The sequence below is a fragment of the Protobothrops mucrosquamatus genome, unplaced genomic scaffold (genome assembly GCF_001527695.2).
Source record: "Protobothrops mucrosquamatus isolate PMUCROS unplaced genomic scaffold, P.Mucros_1.0 scaffold94, whole genome shotgun sequence".
Taxonomy (NCBI): Eukaryota; Metazoa; Chordata; class Lepidosauria; order Squamata; family Viperidae; genus Protobothrops; species Protobothrops mucrosquamatus.
In genome coordinates this window covers 218,695-236,431 of record NW_015386469.1, presented here as the reverse complement: position 1 = coordinate 236,431, position 17,737 = coordinate 218,695, and the positions used below count along the sequence as shown (strand labels likewise).

The 17,737-nt window shown below is 36.2% G+C and overlaps 1 protein-coding gene across 2 annotated transcripts in view; it reads left to right on the top strand.

Annotated features, from left to right (window-relative positions):
• PPP1R12B (protein phosphatase 1 regulatory subunit 12B) overlaps positions 1 to 17,737 on the top strand; it is a 112,446-nt gene that overhangs the window by 84,386 nt on the left and 10,323 nt on the right. For both annotated transcript variants that reach the window (XM_015812518.1, XM_015812517.1), the window contains 5 exons: positions 10,621 to 10,637; positions 11,213 to 11,348; positions 12,353 to 12,457; positions 12,682 to 12,735; positions 15,181 to 15,231. In XM_015812518.1, coding sequence (XP_015668004.1) covers positions 10,621 to 10,637; positions 11,213 to 11,348; positions 12,353 to 12,457; positions 12,682 to 12,735; positions 15,181 to 15,231 — 363 coding nt within the window. The remainder of the gene's footprint in view (positions 1 to 10,620; positions 10,638 to 11,212; positions 11,349 to 12,352; positions 12,458 to 12,681; positions 12,736 to 15,180; positions 15,232 to 17,737) is intronic.

Genomic DNA, 17,737 nt, shown 5'->3' with positions numbered 1-17,737 from the left:
ACGGAACCATCTACGCGGTTCCGTCTCCCTGCGGCGGGGGGGAGCGGTCCGGAAGTCCATCTTCAGGAGTAAATGATCTGACCATGACAGAGGCTCAATGATTACCTCCCCTGTTTCCAGATCATTTTGCCACTGGCCAGAGACAAAAATTAGATCCAGTGTGTGTCCTCCTATGTGAGTGGGGGCATGTACTAATTGGATCAAGTCCAAGGCCGTCATGGAAGCCAAGAACTCCTGAGCTGCCGCCGACGTTTCGCCCACTGATGGCAGATTGAAATCCCCCATGACTATAAGTCTGGGGGTCCCAACCGCCACCCCAGCTATTATGTCAGCCAGCTCAGGCAGGGCCGTTAATACATAGCAGGGGGCCAGGTATATAATCAACAGGCCCACTTGTACCCCTTGTCCCCACTTCACAAGGAGGGACTCCACACCGTCTATCTGAGGTACAGTGGTCTCCCTCGGACATAGGCTCTCCCTTATAATGACCGCTACCCCACCACCCCTACCCCGGGTCCTTGGCTGATGAAATACCTGGAAACCCGGCGGGCAGATGTCCACGAGGGGTATACCCCCTTCCGTGCCCAGCCAGGTCTCGGTGATCCCTGCCAGGTCCACACCCCCCTCTTGAATAAGATCTTGAATGAGGGGGGCCTTGTTTACCACGGACCTGGCATTGCATAATATCAGCCGGTGATCCCGGGCCCGAGGGTCTAAGATCCCTGGAGACCGAGTAGAGTCCTGAGGACCGGAGCACCCACAAGCTTGTAAGCAGCGTGTGCGTGCTCCCAGAACCTGATATGGTCCTCTGCTCCCGCCATATCTGCCCCTCCCAATAGAGCTTCTATATCAGTGATGGCGAACCTTTTAGAAACTGAGTGCCCAAACTGCAACCCAAAACCCACTTATGCATCGTCGAGTGCCGGGTGGATGTGGCCCATTGTCTGGGTGTGGCCCATTGAGTGGACGTGGCTGTGGTGGTAACAGCAGACTGGGTGGGACTAAAAAGTTCAATCAATGAATTCCAACTTTGCAAGTTCTTTTTTTTTTCCCAAGAGAAGTTGAAATTGACTGATTGAACTTTTTTATTTTTTTGCACACGGCAGTGAAGGCCTAAAGCGAAAAGGATTTATAAAACCCAGCTGAAGGCCTAGAACTGGGGCGACAGCGCACGTGCCCACAGAGAGGGCTCTGAGTGCCGCCTCTGGCACCCGTGCCATAGGTTCGCCACCACTGTTCTATATCGTCGAGTCTCAATATTTGAGTGAGGGTACTTATCAATAAGTATTGATAAGTACCCTCACTCTGGGCCAAGTTCTCTTTCCCTTCTCCCAATATCATCTGTATAGTGTAGATGGTTTGTTTTCGTGTTATAGTCACAAGTTGATTATCCACAATGTCACTATTCTCAGTAATTCGTATCTGAGAGTCAGTTCCTGCTACTTTTAACACTGCAAGTGTCTCAGTTAGAGTCGTTCTTTGATCTTCAAAATTCTCCATAAATTGTAGATTAATATCCATTTGCTCAGTAACTTGTTCCTCTGTCTCTTTAAGTTGTGTATATTGCTGCATACAAGCCTCTCTAGAGCTAGTTCCTTGGCCTGTAGATTTATCCATTAGGATTTGAGATTCAATTTGTGGTTCAGAGATGTCATCCTTAATATTTCTCCAGGATTTCATATATACTGTTGCTTCCAAAATTGCTTCTAATATAAGTTCATAATCAAGCTGTGGATGAAATTCCTCCATTTCAGTGGTGAGGTAGTCTTTTACTTTTTTAGAGGAGGCTATATTAACTAACAGTTAACACATACAAACAGTCAGCACTTATCCACCTCCACAATTACTAGTAAGCAACTTCACCACCCAGCTGTTTCAAATCCTTTATCTTTTCACTTTTATCATCATTTGAAGGTCAAACCCAACCTCAAAAAACAAAGAGAAAATGTAGTTGCAGTAATAGTTTTCGCCACAAGATGCCCTCAGTAAGCTGTGAAATCTCTTTTCCGGCTTCCAATAAAGTTTTTCCCCCCCAAACAATAAAGATTTATTCCTTTAAAAAAATAAATCCAAGAAATAGGAAAACAATATTCTCCAACTTAGAAAATAGATATAATAATAAAGTTTTATGATAGGGCTTTTTTCAGGGCCCCAAAGTGACCAAAAATAAAAATAGTCAATAAAAAGTTAACTTTTTTTTCCTTTTGTTAAAGCTCTTTTTCCCAGATAGACAAAGGCAGCTCTTTCAAAGCAGGGAAATAATTCCAGAAGGCTTTTAACAGGAGAGTAGTTAGGGCAAAGAGAGAGAGGGAAAGGTCTCACCCGGTTTCTTAATGCTTAGATGTTCTTTTGTCTTTTGGCTGGTGCAGCTAAATGATCGGCCATGTTACTGGCCGATCTTTTTTCCGTCGGCCCTGAGGAGCTGCCTCGGACCGCGGAAGGAGCTGCCGCCTCCCTCCGTGATCAACGAGAGTCCTCATCGGTACCTCCGCGATCAACGAGAGTCCTTCTCATCGGTAGTCACCCTGATTAAGGGTCTACCGGCAGAGGGAAAGCAGCCAGCGAAGAGAGGAGTCTCTCTGGACGACTGCACACACCGCGATCCAGAACCAGAAGTCCGATTCTCCTTCCTTTGAGGCACAATCTGTGTTGGTGGTAGAGGAGTGATCAAGCTTTAGCGCCCCCTGCCCGCGCACTTTGTGGGCTGTCACAGGATTCTTAACTTCTCCCCCTCCTTTTCATATTTACATGTAACCACCAGTTGAAGTCATCCATCACTGCGGGGTGAAATAATACCAATAAACTGATAACAGCCAGTTATACATCTCTTTTGCCAGCTATCCAAGTGAAGCTGAAGAGATTCTGTCCTAGTATCTGACAGGTATGATAACTAGAAATGATAGAAGAAGTTGTGGCTCAACCCTGTCAAGACTGAGTGGCTATGGATTCTGAATTCCCTGCATCTGGGAACTAGAGGATTTTGATCTTTAGTTCTGGACAGAATGACACTGCTCTATTCAGACTTGGAGTATATCTGGGGGTCCTCCTGGATACAAAGCTTCTACTTGAAGAGTAGGTGGGCAACTATGGCCAAAGGCCATAGACCAATCTGGCTCTCAAAACGTTCATGAATATTTAAGAAACATTAATGAGAACTCTGAGAGAGAGAGAGAGAGAGAGAGAGAGAGAGAGAGAGAGAGAGAGAGAGAGACTTAGTAATATTTGTCTCATTCCTATTGTCTTAGTCTTATAATCTACTTTGTGTAAAGTATTTACTTTCTATGATCACTGTTCCAATTAGTGATGAAAAGTGTAAGACAGTAAATAGCTTCCATACATAATAGTCATACTACCAATGTTGGAAGAGGTAACTGAAGAAAGTAGATTCTTCTAGGTTTCAGAATTGATTATGATTTTTTAATAGCCACCTTATGCTATAATAAACTGTATTCCAGTTTTACTCTTGAAATGAAAGAGCAATGCTAGAACTTGTTTCCTATATTAAAATTGGTATATTATTGATGTTAAAAACATTTCATATTACTCCCATAAAGACCATATTAGAATTACAGTGATATTTTTATATGAACAGCTGTTCCGTGTGAGATGAAAGACCTGTCTGTTCCAGTGCCTAATCATTTGCCCAAGGGAAGGTCAGATGTAAGACACAATAGCAACCATACCAATAATGTTACTTGAAGGCATATATTGAATGCAGTTTCTTATAAAATGGTTCATTTCTAGAAGATGCTGACTGCAAAAATAAAGAAGAAAGAGAAGACATTTAAGGCATCCTTCCTTTAATCTGTTTAAGAAAACAGATTCTAGTCACTCAGAATTTCAAAAATACTAATCTGTCAGGCCTATGTCATCAGAGTTCAACAGTGAACAGAAAAATAATCTTCAAGTCAGGTACATGTTTTCCATATAATGCATAGCTTTTTGCTTGAAAGCAAATATGAAACAACATAATGAAGAATTAAGCTTTATTATTGCTAATTGTAATATCTGACCATGTTTTTCAGCTTTTTCAGTAAAAATATGCATCAGATTTCATTTTTTCTTGTTCTTTTTGGCTTCAGAAGAGAGAATAAAGACTAAATAAACTAGAACTAATTAAGGAAGGAAACGAGGCTCCATTAATTGAGATTTCTTTTGCTATATATTTTTATATACTTATCCTGTCCTCAGGGAACAATTTCCAGGTGTGGGCTGCAATTTGGGTATTGTCTGTTTTGCATTTCTTGGATGTTAACACTAAATAGCATTTAAGGGAGAAGGCCCAGTTTTTATGGCATGTATGCCTTTTGAATTCATGACCCCTAGAAGAACAAAATGGGAAAAATAAGCACAGCTACAATATTGTAATATAAATTTTGATGATCTTATTCATTATATTTGAATCTGATTACCTAGTTATTAAATGTTGAATAATACACTATGGGCTTAAGTACTATCACCAGCATAATCATTTGTAGTAAAAAGTGAACCTTAGCAGGAAAATGTGAGTTGGAAAACCTCAAGGAAGGAACAGTTATGCATAATTATGTTAACAATCATGTACATAATTGTTCTTTTCTTGACATTTTCCAATTCATATTTTCCTGCTAAGCTTCACTTTTTATTACTAATGACAGAATATTATAGAAAAGCTGTTTAAACCATTTTCAGAGCATGATGCTTTCTTTAGCAGGAGAACTGGGGCTATGATAGAATTACAAATATATTTGAGCAGTTAAACTACTTTCATTTAGAATCAATATATCACTGTGTACATTGGGCAGACTTTAGCATTTTTTTCTAATAGCTTTCTAATCAACCAGGGAGGAGACAGTATCTTCACTGATGAAAGACAAGTTCACAGCTGGGTGTTTATTTTAATTTTTGTCATTCTGAGAACCAATTCTTGCAGTGATTATCATGAGAAGCAACTTAGAACTAAGGAGAAACTTCCTGACAGTTAGAACAATTAACCAATAGAACAACCTGCCTCCAGAAGCGGTGAATGCTCCAACACTGGAAGTTTTTAAGAAGAGACTGGACAGCCATTTGTCTGAAATGGTGTAGGGTTCCTGCCTGAGCAGGGGGTTGGACTCGATGACCTCCAAGGTCCCTTCCAACTTTTTTATTATTATTATCATTATCATTATTATTATCATTATTATTATCATTATTATTATCATTATTATTATTATCATCATTGTTATTATTATTATTATTATTATTATTGTTGTTGTTGTTGTTGTTGTTGTTGTTGTTGTTGTTGTCTTGGCAAGAACATGTAAGTAAATTAACCTTCTTCTGGAATCTTTGATTGACATCCTAACTTAGCTTATTCTTGGACTTTTTTGGTATCAACCTCCCAAATACTTCTCAGGTATTAAAATGTTACTCATTATGTTTCAAGATCAACTAGGTGTTCTTTCTTCCTTAGGTGGAAAGGTCCAATATTAGTATATAACTTATAAGCATGCACTCAATAAAATGCACTGCTAATACCACCACCACCACCACTACTATTAAATGCAAAAATGTATCCCACACATTCACATTCTGGGATTATAAATTTGGATATACATTCCATGTAAGGATACTGGATTGCATCTCTTCTGGACTGATATATCAAAGCAGCTGTTCCCTGTTCATGAAATTTGAAATACCCTAAAGTTTCTATCTCCTTTGCATACCAGTGCAAAGCAAGATGTGAATGAAGGACAGCCTCAGTTCTATCATCCAAGGGGTAACATGTTTTTGTTTCCCCTTCTTTTTAGATTAAGGGTTTCATATCTCACATAGCTTGATCTAATTATGTATTGTGTTATTACTATTTGCACTATATATTGTACATGAATTCTCAGTGGCTGAAATTATGTAACCAACAATAAAGAAAATACAAGATAATTTTGTAAAATATTGCGAAGGGAGAGTCAATTGCCATTTCACAATTCCCCTTCGATGTAGTATATTAACGTTGGGCACAATAGTTGGGCACAAATTTGGAATGTTATGATGCAAAAGAAATTCTGCCACAGAGTTTAAAATATTTTTGTAATCTTTGAACACAGCTGTTGGAAATTATAGTAGAATCTTTTTTGTTTGCAGAAATATAAATATTAGAGTCTTCTCTTTTCTCTGTTTCTTTTTTTTATTAAGTACTGGTAACAAAAGTAAATAATTGAAGCCAATTTAATGAGTTTTTTCTTTTTTTTGGTAAAGAGTAAGTGACTATTTATGCCCTCGTTCCCCATTTCAAAATTGCATTCTTGTAAAAATGTCAAGAACATGCTTTTAATTACACTTATACCATCTGTGAATGCTTTTGAATTTTAAAAGTAAGTTTGTAATGTTCCATAATCCTACACGTATCTACAATCAAAACGATATGTTTTTCCTGGCTCTTTACAATCCCTTTGTTGTCAACATTGCAGAATAATTTCCAGTACCTAGCCCTGTTCCTTTTTATTAAAAACAGAAATAAAGGAAGCAGAATGAAACTAAAAAATACATAGCAATGCAGTTTCATTTGTTCATTTTTCTTTATTTCACTACTGCCACAGGCTCACAGTTGGGTCAGCCAAAAACAGTTTGGGAAAATTCTCTCAGGCGCTCTTTTTAGTGTTCTGTAGGTTGGCTGAGTTACTGCTTTTAAACTGTTGCTTCTCTTTTGGTTTTGCTGCCGCTTTCTATTCAGGAAACAAAATATAAACTCTCAGTTATTAGCTAAGTGTTTGACACTTTCCCTCTTTTTGTTTCCTGCATCTACTCTTATAGAGGGATGTGGAAGACACGAATGTACAAAGAAACATATATTGTTTCTCTTATGCTATGCTCTGATTTGCAATGTTCCCTTTCAACTCTATTAATAGCCTAAATACAGAGAGAACAGTCACATTCCATACCAATTACAGTTTGTGGCTCATCATCAATGGTAGACTTCTGTAGTTATCTATCCTAGAGATTAAAGGTCTCAGGCTAAAAACTGGGAGAATGTGATTTCTAGTTCCACCATAGGCATGAAGCCAGCTGGGTAACCTTGGGCCAGTCATTATCTCTCAGTCCTAGGAAGGAAGCAATGGGAAACCACTTCTGAAATTTTGCCAAGAAAACTTGTACACACATTTGTCAGAAATTAACACTGATTCGAAAGCACCAAAACAAATAAGGAAAGGTCCATTTTCTTTACATAATGTTCTCATTGCCATACCAAATTAATATTTGCCTTTTTTTCTTTGAGAAAACCTGTAAGCAATTTTGCTGGATATGTCATGCAAGCTGCTTTGCAGTTTTCATTAAAATGCATCCGTTAACAATGCTGCATTAAGTAAAGACTTGGCTTTAAAAAAAAAAAAAAAGCAGTCTATGACAGGGCTTTTCAACCTTTTCACCCATTGTACCACTTTTAGGATATGGCAACATTCCAGTACCACCAGTCGCCTAGCAAGGTGTCAAAAACTTGATGCCCCCCCCAAAAGGAAAAAAAGTGATAAAGTACAGGGAGTCCTCGACTTAAAACAGTTCGCTTAGTGACTGTTCGAAGTTACAATGGCACTGAAAAAAGTGCCCCCCAAGCCACAGCTGAGCAAGACACCTGCCTGCCCACCCGGCGGCGTTCTTCCTCCTGTCCGAGTTTTCATTGTTGTGAGCATTTCTGTTGAGGATTGGCAGCGGGGGTGGGGTGGGGGTGTTTGGTTTTTATTCCCCCCGTCTGCTGGGTGGTTGCAGCAGGTTTTGGTCACTTTACATGACCCTGGGACACTGTGACCGTCATAAATATGAATCAGTTGCCAAGCATCTGAATGTAAATCACAAGACCCTGGAGATCCTGCAACATTCCAGCTGATTGGTGCTTCTTCTGGGCTCAGCAGAAGCACCAGGATCAGTGCTACTTTCCAGCTGGAGCCTGGCACTGATCCTGGTGCTTCCGCTGAGCCCTGACAGCCCTGCAGCTCCAGCCTTCTCTCACTGAAGGCTTGTGCGGTGCTGCCACTGGTTCAGCTCATTCCCCTCCCCCACTACCACTTTTCTAGGATGGTCGTGTACCACCTGTCAGGTGCCAATGTACCACAGGTGGTACCCGTACCACTGGTTGAAAAGCCCTGGTCTATGACACAGAAATTCACTCTTGTCTCAGCTTTAGATTTAATAAACTTTATTATGCAATCGTGATTTATGTGGGATGCAACAAACCAAATATTGGTAAGGATTACAAGTACAGAAGAGACCGGAGCTTTCCAATAGGTACTATAGAAAAGGTCAAATAATTTCCTGTGACTTATTTAGTTTTTTATTCACTTGACTAGCTTGGCAAAAGCTGAGTTTCAACTCCTTCTGCTTCAGTGAACCTAATTCCTGAAAAGTGTGGTCAGCATGATACCCCTTGCTTTCATAAATTATTTCATTCTGTTTGCTATAACTGTACCATTCCCTGATACTGATTTCTCTTTGTACCACATCTAAGCTGTATTGTCATGTAATGCTCAAAAAGTATTTCATTAAAATGTAAAACTGGACATAGGTTTTCAGTAAGGCACTGCTAGGGAAAGATGGCATATCTACTGTTCCTCAATCATGGAAATTATACATTATACACACACACATACACTCAAACCCACTTTTTTACGTTTATATTTGAATACAGTACATGATATGCCTGAGAATGATATACCAACTTTGTCTGCTAGAAAGATTATATTTTTTCCTCAATTTGTCTTTAAAGTAGGAGGGCTTCTTGAATGTACTGAGAATAGAATAAAAAGGAAAACTGTTGGAAATGCAGGGTTGTCTTCCTTTCAAGTAAATACAGTCCTTGCCGTGTACCCCTCTTAAATAGATGAATGCTACATATTCACACAGAGAAGATACTTCCTCCATAGTAATGTTATTAGAGAAAACTAGCCTGCCTCAGTACTTTAATTGGAATTGTGCTTCCTCTTTTGACAAATTTTCTGTTTGAAAGTATTCTAAGTAAAATCTCCCTAGTGGTGCTTGATTGGTGACTACATGGTCATATCCATACAGTTTTCTGCATAACAGAAATCATTTCCTGCTACATTCTTCCAGAATATATATTTTTTTATTTCCCAGTGCAGTTTACAGCTAGAAAGGAATTCTATGGTGGTTTCCCAACCAAGTCCTAACCAGCCTCAATCCTGCTTAGTTTGCAAGCCCAAACAAGGATGGCTAGATGCTGTTCTTTTGCTTTGTAGAATATAAGTACTTACGTTGCAATACTTTCAGTGGATTACCTCCATATGTTTGACATGGAAAGCTTCCATTAAAGCTAATTTTATTTATTTATTTTGTTAAGCATGGGCATTAATGTTCATATACCTCTGTATTTCTCTATTTTTGGCAAAAGAAACTTTGGCCTAATATATGTACAAAATAATGGTGTATTAAGTTATTCTAGGCAGCAAAACTTGTTAGAGCCATTGTCAGAAAAATATCCAAATGTTGGATAGTGAAATGTTGATGGTCAGAAAACAATTTGCTTGGTAAAATAAACATGACTTTTATAAGTGTCATAAAATGAGGTTTTACTTCTAAATAATTTACTTCATAAATTTAAGTTATAAGTATGAAATTTAGAAAGTTAATGTGGCCTTCAATCTTAAGCCTAGGTTATCTAGTTTAAATATAAGTAAATTATAAGTTGTTCAGTTTATATAAAGAAATTGGGAGCAGATTTTTCTATAGTGTCAATTTTGTATTCTGTAAAGAATTTTTAAAAGTTCCATTTCAGAATTGAGAACAAATATCTAAGAAATAACAGCAGCTGCACATCAGAATACGATAAACATTACTTAGATTAATTAATATAACTGTAGTACAATTTCCATATGAAACAGAGAGCATGTGATTTTTTAAAAGATCGATACTGAAAAAATGCAATCAAAATAAATTCTGATTAAAAAAGTTACATCAAGACTTAATAAATATACAAAACAGAATCTCAGAATTAAGTAGTAAAGAGAAATGTCTATTGTCAGATGTATATAGTTTAATATCTCTGCATGTGCTTTTGTAATCATTTATGTAATTAGTGAAAACAAACCACTTAGTTTGACAAATATAGTCTTTTGATAGAATTTTTTAAGGAAAAATCTTTGGCATTAGACATTAGATCTCCTGAAAGAATAGTGTGCTTGAATGTGAATATGTGTTTCATTCTTCTGTAACAAATAACAAATGCCTAAATATAAGACTGTCTATGCTAGTTAGTCATATAAGAATGAGAATTCAACGTTATAAAAAGAGCTTCAGATAATACTGCACTTCTGCATTTATTTAATATAAATATGTTCCATATAAACACTTTCTTTAAAGTTCGTGTTGATACTTTAGTCTAACCAGGATCATCCTGATGTTGCCAGAAATATCTGCTATTATTGGTATGTTTAAGAAAGATGTTTAACTCCTAGGCTGCAGTTATTTCGCAATATTTTAAAATAGTTCAAAGAGTTTCTAGATAAGTTCCAGAGCTACTGCCCTGCTGAATTTATGGTATAGTTATTTGTCATTTACTTTCATAATAGTCATATTTCCAGCTTTCCAGCTATAATATTAAAACTATTTATTATTGCTATTGCTAATCTGAGCTTCTTTTATCTCTATTTACAGCATGAAAGGCTCTCCAGGTAAGATTTTCAGAATTTATGCTTTTGTTAGAGCATGCATATCTCTCTCTTTCTCTCTCTCTCCCTCCCTCCCTCTGTGTGTGTGTGTGTGTGTGTGTGTGTGTATGTATCCCGCCCTGAGTCCGCGAGGAGAAGGGCGGGATATAAATCCAAATATAATAATAATAATAATAATAATAATAATAATAATAATAATAATAATAATAATAATAATAATAATAATAATAATGTATGTATATTCACACACACACATACACACACACACACATCAGTATTCCAAATGAATTGCCTCTTCTTAACTGCTTATGGAACTGTACTCATGAGGCCTTATATTTGTTTTCAAGACTACCATCTTTTATCTGACCAGTATGTTCACCTCTTATCTGAATTCCTTTGCCTTTCAAATATGATATTCTCCTGTCAGTTTTGAATGAACTTTCTTTTTTTCACTTCTACACATGTTAAATATTTTTCTGTCATTGCATTGGGTATCTCTGCTATAAAAACTTTTTTTTCTAAAGTTGTAAATGGTTTTGAAAGTGAATGAACCTGCTTTAAACTATATTTAACTTCAGGCTGGATTCAGCAAGTTCAAGCACTGGCACTATTGATACCTCTAGTGACCGACCCTCAGGCCGCAGCAGTGCCTATACCAGAAGAGCCGCTCTCAGCAACCGAACCGAAGATGATAGTATCAAGGATTATAAAAAGGTGGGCCATTCTTTTCTTTTTCTTTCTTTTCATTTGAAGCCTGCACTAGGCTTCTCTCATTATCTCAATAGCCACATACCAAGGGAATCAGGTATCATGGGAGGCAGGTGGTAAAGCTTATTTTGCTCTTAACCTTTCCCAATGCAAAATACAAAATATTTTGCTTACCCACTTGGAGGTCTTTTGGAGGTCTTTTGGAATTGCAAAAAAGATGTTTCCAGGCCATATCCAGTTCTTACACTGCCCTTTTTGTATCAGATTATCTCAAGCCCTTCTTTTCTTCCCCACTGTTTTCTTTTTATCAGTTAATACAAGCAGTTTCAAATGTAGCTGGAAAGCAATGAAGAAACCAATGAAATAATACAGATTCAAAGCCCCAACAAAAGACAGAAAAAGAAATATATCAAGAAAATGATGTTAAAGTCCAGCTTCAAATAAGTTTAATGACATGTCTGGACAATATTACAAATAACTGTATTTGCGTTCCTATGTTTGCCTTTTCCATGGAGTTGTTGACTTTGATTCCTTTCCCTTTGTATGGAATAAGAAAATGTTGGTGTAAAATTTGAATATGATGTCTAATTTTTTCAAGAATTTTCCAAGCTGCATTTGAACATATATTTAGTTTACGTGGAAGATCAATAGCCAAAATGTTATATGAAATATTGCAAATGGCAAATAATTGACAAACAATCATTTTAAACTGAATTTTATCTGGTAAAATTCAAAGTATTGCTATGAGAAGTACTTCCAGGCTGTACTTTCATTCCACATGAACTAAAAGGATATGCCTGGAGTGATGCAGGACTCTCATGAAATTATGCAGTTACCTGAAGATGTTGGCTGAAAATTAAATGAGCTGCAATAAAACTTGCTTTTCTAGAGGATCTGAAATAGCAAGTCTTGCAAACCATCATTCTCCAGTATGTCACCATCGATTGTTCAGTAGATGGAATATTATCTAATACTGAGGTATAATTCCACTTTTGTTTTTTTCTGTTTAGCTGTATGAGAGTGCCCTGTCTGAAAATCAGAAACTGAAATCTAAACTGCAAGATGCCCAGGCGGAACTCGCAGATATTAAGTCAAAAATGGACAAACTAAATCAGGTGAAGAATTTCTAGGAAATCAGGGATGTACTGAAAAAAAACAACCAGGAAAATAAAAAGTGTTTATTATTGTTGATAAGAGAATTAATAGTACCTGAAAAAACACTGAGTGCAATAATTTATGTATAGTCTGGATTTCTGATAAAAACTTGATTATTGTTTTAAACAATACTGCAAAAAATATTACTTTGCAACAAAGTTTTTTGTTTGTTTGTTTTCAATAGCAGAAACTGGAGAAAAGCTCAGATCGTTCAAGCATGCTTGAGATGGAAAAAAGGGTAAGTCTTTATGGGTTTTCAGAATCTACTTGGATTGCATAAGTACTCTGAAAAACAAAGCAAAACAGAAATATTATTCTTTTCCTAGCAAAAGATTCCAAAAGCATCCAATTATTTCTGGATAATACTTGGCTCCTGAAGTTACTTATTTGAATTCTCAGAATTTTTCTGTACTGCACCCTACGATATTTGGCTCCTCTCTGTAAACTGGAAATGAAGGCAGCTTAAGAAATTGCTTTCTGGATTTCATTCCTTTGTTCTATGTTGACAGCATGGTGTTCTATCAGAACCAGCTTACCATGGCTGCCCATTGGTGGATTCCCCTGCTTCTTTATACCTTCCATCCATACTAGAAAAGAAAATACCAATCACTTTCTTTTTCATTGTTTCTTCTGATATTTTGTGGGAGCACCTTCCACCAATTCACCCTTCTATTCTCCCTTCTTATGTAGTGTGACTAATGGTGAATAAGGAAAGAAGGAAGAGCCATTTTTGCATTCTTGTCACTTTGCTAGAAGGGGAAACTGGTAGAGCCCCAGTAAATTTCACCTGGTTCAAAAAAGGTGATGAAGGGGAAAATCTACCATTTCTTTGGCTAATTGGTGAACTTATAAAAAAAAAGATTCAACTTTTCACTGATACACCAGTTAAATTGTTAAATAAAAGATCCAGAGTATCACTAGTCCAGCAATCTGACTCGTTCTCTTCTTTGGCTCCTTATTCATAATTGCTAAGGATTCAAACATATTAGAAGCAGGCAGAGAAATAGAGTAGAACTAAGGAGGAGAGCAGGTAGAATGAAATTAAGGGGGAAAAAATCTCAGGTTCTTACCTTCTGGGGAAGTGGGGCAAATAGCCCAGGGCAACATGGAGGGTGTATCCATTGTCTAGATCCTGCCAAAGGACGCAGTAGCCAATTGGAGTGGAGGTGATTGTTTACAATGAAGTGAAATTCAGCAAATGAATTGGACAATACCATTTCTAGCAACAAAAGATGCAATACACTATTTGTAATGTAATGCATGGAAGGAAGGCTAGAAATTGCCTTCCTAATTGGTTTGGGGTGGTGGAGAATAGGGCCTCAAGAAATGGTACCTGATACTTATGCTTAGACAATAAACTCTCAGACTAGCTTACCCATATGTTTATTAACTTTAAAGTTATTTTTTATTTTTATTTTTTTTAAAAAATCATTATACAGTAACTGCCTGGATTTTGCAGTATGATAAATCTAATACTATATATGACCTAGACATTGCTCTCATTGTATGGCAGTTAATGCTATATAATAGATAGAGTATTTATTGATTTCATTTTGATTTTGAAAATCTGAGGTAAGAATAATTTGTTGTTTCAAAATTGTTAAAAATATGTTGAAGAAAAAAATATCAACATTAATATCTGATATTCCAATTACTTGAAAGAGTTACTTTTGAGGATAATAGTTTTTTTAAAAAAACTTTTTCAGCATACAGGTAGTCCTCGATTAACAACTATTTAACGACGGCTCTGAAAATGTCAGTTATCACCTAAATTCAAACTTACAACCATCACTTCATCCCTAGTCACATGATCACAATTTGACTGGCAACAAGTGCACATTTACAACAAATTGCAGTGTCCCACCTACATCTGATCACAATTTCAGACTTTTTTTTGCCAATTTTTGTTGGTTAAGCTGGATTTAACCACCATGGTGACTTGACGTAGGACCAGAATTACTTGTCCTATTTGTGTTCGTAAGTCAAGGACTACCTGTGGTTCAGCCCTTCAGACGAAATATATACTGTATATGTTATATAATCATTATCAAGCCTAATCAGTAACAAAGTTCTGTTTCTTCCAAGCCCTATCAGTACATAAGACTTTTAATAGTCTTGTAGAGTGCCTAACAGCCAATCTTACCAAAATGAAATGAAAACTCTATTGGCCGTAAATTAATTCTAACCATCCCCTTTCTTTTTTACTGCTATTCTCTGAAAAAAAAAGATGGATGTTGGTTGTTGGGAGTCAGTGGTATCGGCATTGTTTGCTATGGAATGGTATGTCCAGTACACAGCTCCCATTATTTAAATAAAATATCTAATTGTTTGGGGCAAGATTTTGGCCCTTTGCCATGTCATTTTTCTTATCTAAGTACAAAAATATGACCTGTTAGTGATGTATGGAAATTTGATTTGGTCCTAATGTGCACTTATATGACGAAACAAATAGAATCAAAAATTGAAAGAATACAGCTACTGTGTCTATTCGAAGTTGGGGTTGAAAGAAACAAGAAAGGATAATGAAAAAGAGTTGAGAAACGGGAAGTATTATATGGCACAGAGGGGATTTTTGCCTTGGAGTAAGACTATATTGTGTTTGAAAACCCTTAAGCCTATGAGATTTATTGTACTTTCTCAAATCTCATGAAAGATGATCACTGTGAAAATATTTCCTGAACAGGAAAAACGAGCCCTTGAACGGAAGCTTTCTGAAATGGAAGAAGAGATGAAGGTATGAAAATGTATCATTTGTTTGCCATCTTATAAATCCAAATTGCCATGTAGGAATAGAATTAATCATAATTAAAATCTTGTTTAAATCTTCTAACTAAATTCACTCATTCAAAACAGCAGTGCTGGCTAACAGGTATCCTCATACTTTTCCGGTTGAGTTGGAAGCATTTTCTAACATTTTTCTTCCAAGTTTTGATGCAATCTATTCTGCAGCATTTTTGCCAAAATGTTGTTATCTGTGCCTGCATTGTGTTCAAATCTGGATACTAAGGATTCCTTCCAAGCCTTTCTAATATTGGCCTACTTTCTTATTACATTCCTTTCTCAAATGCCTTGCCTTTGGATATACCTGAATTCTTATGATTTATAAAAATGAAGCTTTTATTCCTATTTGACTGATTCTTTTAATATGAAACACTGGGAAGATCAGTTCATATTATCAAAAATGCTTTCTATATTTTTAGTGGAAAAGTATTCCGTTGGATTGCAATAGTTTTTCTACTTGTAGAGGCTATAAATATGTATAAATTTAAGAAATAAACAACTAATAAACAAGCTGTTTCCAAAAACCAACAGTAGATGAAAGATTAAAATAAGCCTTAAATATTACTGTTTTAAGCATATGTATTCAAAAGAGTCATAAGAATTGCAACTTTAAGGCAAGATTGTAGTGCTATTATGTGGTAAAGGAAAACTTTTTATCAATAATTTTAAGTCCATTAAATATGAATAATCATTTTGTGTATTTTGAAAGATAGAGAAGTTACTAAATAATGTAGGTGGTTTCTTCACCTCGATTAATGTTTCCCAATCCTGGTAATTTTCAGATGTATGACTTTCAACTCCCAGTATTCTTAACAATGGCCATGCTTACAGGCAAATTCTGGGTACTAAAGGCCACACATCAGAAAATTGCTACTACACTTGGGAAACATTGACTGTGATTGTTATGTGATCTTACATACATATACACATACATGTGTGTGTATATGTGTATATGTATTAACATTTATTGTTACTATGACTCTACAGATATCCAGGATTAGTATCTGCAACTATTCATATGTAAATTTGGTACATATTACAATATATGAGAATAATGTAGTTTGAACTTTTTAATCTAGTATAATATATTAAAACTTAAAGTCTCAAAGGTTTTGACACTTAACAGAGCCAATATCCAACATTTCCTTGCAAGAAATATATTGTATCTTTTGAAATTATTACTAATGTTATTTAGTTGAATTTCTTTTGCTACATGTATTTTCTCTATCCTTAATTACTGCGTAAATTAAATGCACAATTGGTAATTAGGTAAGAAAGTCATGAACACTTATTTTGGATGAAGCATGATTCCAAAGTAAGGATCCCTACCTCAGATTTTATGTGAAATAGAATATCTCTGAGATTCAGAGAGTTGGGAGGCTTCAGAGTGTATTTTTTAGAATCACTTTTTTAAATTCCATGTCAACCAACCTCACCATAATTATAAAATGCTAATGTATACATTTATATATTTGATAAGTACATAATCCACCTTTCAAAATAAATTTTCCCAGGGCAGTTTACAAAACTTTAAAAACAAGTCTAAAATGCAAACTGAAACTAAAAGCATAATTAAAAGTGTAACTATAAAATAGTAGAAAGAACATAATTTATAAAGTTCTATTGCAGCAAAAAGTGTTAAAATGTTATAATAATGTAGCAGCTGCTTATAATAAAGAGACCACCATGGCAAAGTTCTGTTCCAAGATTGCTCATTTAGTATATATATCTCAGCAAGGATGGTGTCTTAAGCAAAGTCTCAGATTTAATCATGTGAATAGGAACATGTAAAAACAGGCTTCTTTCCAATATATCATCTCACATTTTATTCCACCTTTTCTTCAGCTCAAGGCACTTTATGTACAAATCTTCTTTATTTGCCCTTACAATAACCTATTAGGTGGACTGAATTAAGAAACAGCAACTGGCCAAATGTCATAATGGAAATTTAGTCTTCCCAGTCATAGCGCTGCACTTTAGTAAGTACCTCCCACAGGTTCTCTACAGTTAAAATCTGTATCTTTGAATTGGGACCAGAGACAAACTGTGATGTTGAAGATGTTTTAGTAATATTGTGATAAATAATGTCCATGATTTGTACAAAATGAAACTACCAGAACTACCAAACAGAGGTCATGATGACAAAGGTTATATATCGTCCATTTGCTGTCTTTAGAAATGTCTGCCTACCTTTCCACCTGTTTTCCAGCCAGTAGCTGTTGACAGAGGTACACTTGATCTGTAACCCTCTCTCTTGTGGATGGGAAAAGTATCAAGGGCTTTCATGTCATTACTGGAGATGCCAGTCCCGCTCTTCTCAAATGTATATCTACTTCTGAGAGTTTGGCATAAATTGAGGATTTTTTTCTTTAATTGGCCATGAAAATTCCCTGAAGGTTTCTATAAATAATCTTAAGAATTCCAACCTTCATGAACCCTAGCCTTTGGAAATGTAGGAA